This window comes from Nicotiana tabacum, chromosome 12 (genome assembly GCF_000715075.1).
Source record: "Nicotiana tabacum cultivar K326 chromosome 12, ASM71507v2, whole genome shotgun sequence".
NCBI classification, from domain to species: Eukaryota; Viridiplantae; Streptophyta; class Magnoliopsida; order Solanales; family Solanaceae; genus Nicotiana; species Nicotiana tabacum.
The window spans coordinates 96,321,134-96,324,425 of NC_134091.1; the positions used below are offsets into that span (position 1 = coordinate 96,321,134).

The 3,292-nt window shown below is 36.5% G+C and overlaps 1 protein-coding gene across 9 annotated transcripts; it reads left to right on the plus strand.

The window, feature by feature from the left end:
• Positions 1 to 374: 374 nt before the first annotated feature.
• LOC107793445 (peroxisomal nicotinamide adenine dinucleotide carrier) lies at positions 375 to 2,586 on the plus strand. 9 transcript variants are annotated; one of them, XM_016615797.2, is made up of 2 exons: positions 375 to 943; positions 1,382 to 2,586. In XM_016615797.2, the coding sequence occupies exon 2, from the start codon at positions 1,438 to 1,440 to the stop codon at positions 2,488 to 2,490; it is 1,053 nt and encodes a 350-aa protein (XP_016471283.1). In that variant the 5' UTR covers positions 375 to 943; positions 1,382 to 1,437; the 3' UTR covers positions 2,491 to 2,586. The 9 variants fall into 9 exon arrangements, with proteins under 9 accessions (XP_016471283.1, XP_016471284.1, XP_016471286.1 ...); XM_016615798.2 differs by having other exon boundaries at positions 1,386 to 2,586; XM_016615800.2 differs by having other exon boundaries at positions 1,426 to 2,586.
• Positions 2,587 to 3,292: the final 706 nt, after the last annotated feature.

A 3,292-nucleotide genomic window follows, 5' to 3' on the forward strand; every position in this document is an offset into this window, starting at 1 on the left:
AACGATCACCATAATTCCTATGTGCTTTAAAATTCTGCAAAGCGTGCTTCTAAATTCTAGCAATCGAAGAAAATCCTGTCTAGCGTGCTTTGAAAATTTGATTCGGGGCTATTTTCTCAAAATATTTCTTAATAGGATTAAAATATAAATATGTTTTAAAAAATATCCACCTAACATCATTTTCAGAAATAATTAAATAAAAAAATGCTGATCCAGAAACTTTTAGCACGAATTAGGACTGCAACTTGTAATTCACCGTTAGCCCAATATTAGTAAAATTTATTAATTGCGGCCCAAAACCTCACAAGCTAAAACTGAAAACACCAGCCCACATTCAGCTGGAAATGTAAAACTGAAGCCCATGTTATGCCAAGTCAGACCTTTAACCTAGTACCCCTCTATAAATATTCGTTTTCCCTTGCCCCTTTAGAGAAGTAGGGTTTCCTAAATAGCCAGTTATGCGCCTCCGCGAACTGAAAGAGAAAAACTGAAGGATTGTTATATCGCATGTTATCTTAATTGTTAGTGTGCCTGGGTAAGACATTTCTGCCCAAAATATATATTCTGAGTATGATATAGAGTGATTGGGTAAGACATTTCTGCCCAAAATATATATTCTGAGTATGATATAGAGTTATAGAGTATATGTTTTGGTTTTTTTACCCGACCCTGGCATACCAACAATTGAGATAACATCTAGGTTTGACGATCTTTTAAGTAATTATCATACATCCATTCTTGCACAAAAGTATTGTTGTACCTGGATGTTATCTCAGTGTTGGCATGCATAAGTTGGGTAAGACATATCTGATCAAAAATATTTTCTGAGATGAGATGGAATATATATATTTTGGTGTTTTACCTAGTTCAGGCATGCCAACTATTGAGATGACATCTAGGTTTGTCGATACATTTATTATGAGCACTGTGGCAGCATTAAATAGTAAGTCAAATACCTTTCCTTTAGTCTCTGCCTATCTCCAATCTTGAACCCAATAATGGTATGTTTGGTTAGATTTATTGGACAAAATAATGGTGTAAAATATATGCATTGTTTATCCAATGTTTGGTCGCAATTTTCAATTCCTGTGTAGTTAATACATGTATAGCTTTATACTCCAATTCCTATTTTATTTTATACCAACGCCAATGTGTTATAAGCAATACTAGCATTAATTATACACGGATAAAGTTTGATACAAGTTTAAATTGTACACTGCATATCCAATTCTTAGTTATTGTGAAAAATCCCTTCATCAGAATCCTTACATTATTAAATCTTTGTATGACAATATATAATTTGTTTCTAAACCAAGTGACCTGAAGTGTATTGTCAATGTTGAATTGGACTTGGTACTAACCATTGTTGAGATTAACATAGGAAGTTTACGTGCTTGTCACAAATAGTGTCCTTACTCTGAACAGTAAAGGCTCAACATGTCGAGTGCCTTGGCGAATGGGCTGGCTGGAGCTGGTGGAGGCATAATTGCACAAATAATTACTTACCCCCTCCAAACGGTGAATACCCGGCAGCAAACGGAGCGGGTCGCAAAAAAGGGCCGGGATTCACGAGGCAGTGCCCTTTTTCAAATTTTGCAGGTTGTTAGAAGCGAAGGTTTGTTGGGGCTTTACAGCGGCCTGAAGCCTTCGCTGCTTGGAACCACTGTGTCACAGGGTGTGTACTATTATTTTTACCAGGTTTTCAAGAACAAGGCTGAGGCAATAGCATCTGCAAATAAGAAAAAAGGTCGAGGGGATGGCTCTGTTGGAGTGTTCTCTTGGCTTGTCGTGGCAGCTCTTGCTGGATCACTAAACGTGTTGCTGACAAATCCTATATGGATTCTTGTTACTCGTATGCAGACTCATACTCAAGCAGAAAGGAAGATTGTGGAGGCAAAAAAGCAAACCCTTTTAAAGGAAGCTTCTGAAAATGTCTCCGCTGCTGCTTCCTTGGAGGCAAAACTGGCCGAGCTTGATTCATCCAAACCTCATCCCTATGGAACATTGCAAGCTGCACGTGAGATTTATGATGAATCCGGAGTTATTGGATTTTGGAAAGGAGTCATACCAGCATTGATCATGGTGTCTAATCCCTCGATTCAGTTCATGATTTATGAGAGTTTGTCAAAGCAGTTAAGGACTAAACGCGCTGCAAAGAAGAAATATGTACAAAATATAACTGCTTGGGAGGTTTTTGTAATCGGAGCCTTTGCTAAACTTGGAGCAACTGTTTCGACATATCCATTGTTGGTTGTGAAGTCTAGGCTTCAAGCCAAGCAGGAGATTGGTGGAAATATCTCGTTAAGATATTCAGGTACAGCAGATGCTGTTATTAAGATGATTCGTCATGAAGGATTCAGAAGCTTCTATCAGGGAATGCGCACAAAGATAGTACAGAGCGTCTTTGCAGCCTCTGTACTTTTCATGGTGAAGGAAGAGCTTGTTAAATTGTATGCAGTTCTGGCTAACAGAAGCAAGGTTAATGTTTAGTTTGCGGTGAATAGATGTCTGTAAATCTCTTTGCTGCATAATTGTAAATGATTGTACTGTATTCAAGTTGCAAAGGTTTCTTTCTTTTTCTCTTAATTCATTTCCCTTCCATGGAAATTTAAATTGGAAGTTTCATTAGGGGTTGTTGATCACCAAATAAATTATCTGAGACTTATGGAGAAGATATAATATATTCTCTAAAATATTATGAAATATAACTCAAAGTAGCAATATAGAACAAGGAAAAACAAGCTAAAGAAATATAGAGAGAGAGGAGAAGCTAAGAGATATAGAGAGAAAGAGAGTAACGATTCTTATTTCTTTTCAATTGTGTGATATTTTCTATCTGTTACACGGCCTTTATATAGGCATGAAAAATGAAGAAATATGTCATTAAACATTTTTAGTGAAGATCATGGAGAGGTAATTATTATTAGAGTAGTGAAAGTTAAAGAGATAATGAAGAATAGCGAGCATTACTCTTTTGGTGGTTATGGATATCCACCATTATTTAAGATTTTATAACACTCCTCTTGGATGTTCATAGATAATATGTTTCGTTAAAACCTTTATAAGAAAAACCTATGGGAAAAAATCCTAATGAAAGAAAAAGAGTACACATATTGCTTGCTGCCATATTAAAAACCTTGCTAGAAAAATCCAGTGGGATAAAACCGTAGCTAAGGGAAAAAGAGTACAACACGTATTTGCCTCCCCCTGATGAAAACATCAATTTATTTCACCTAGATGATGTGTTTCGATCCTGTATACCAACTTCTCAAATGTTGAGGTTGATCATGCT

Excerpts from the sequence above, each read along its gene's own strand:
- LOC107793445 (XM_016615797.2), top strand. The coding sequence starts at position 1,438 with ATGTCGAGTGCCTTGGCGAATGGGCTGGCTGGAGCTGGTGGAGGCATA.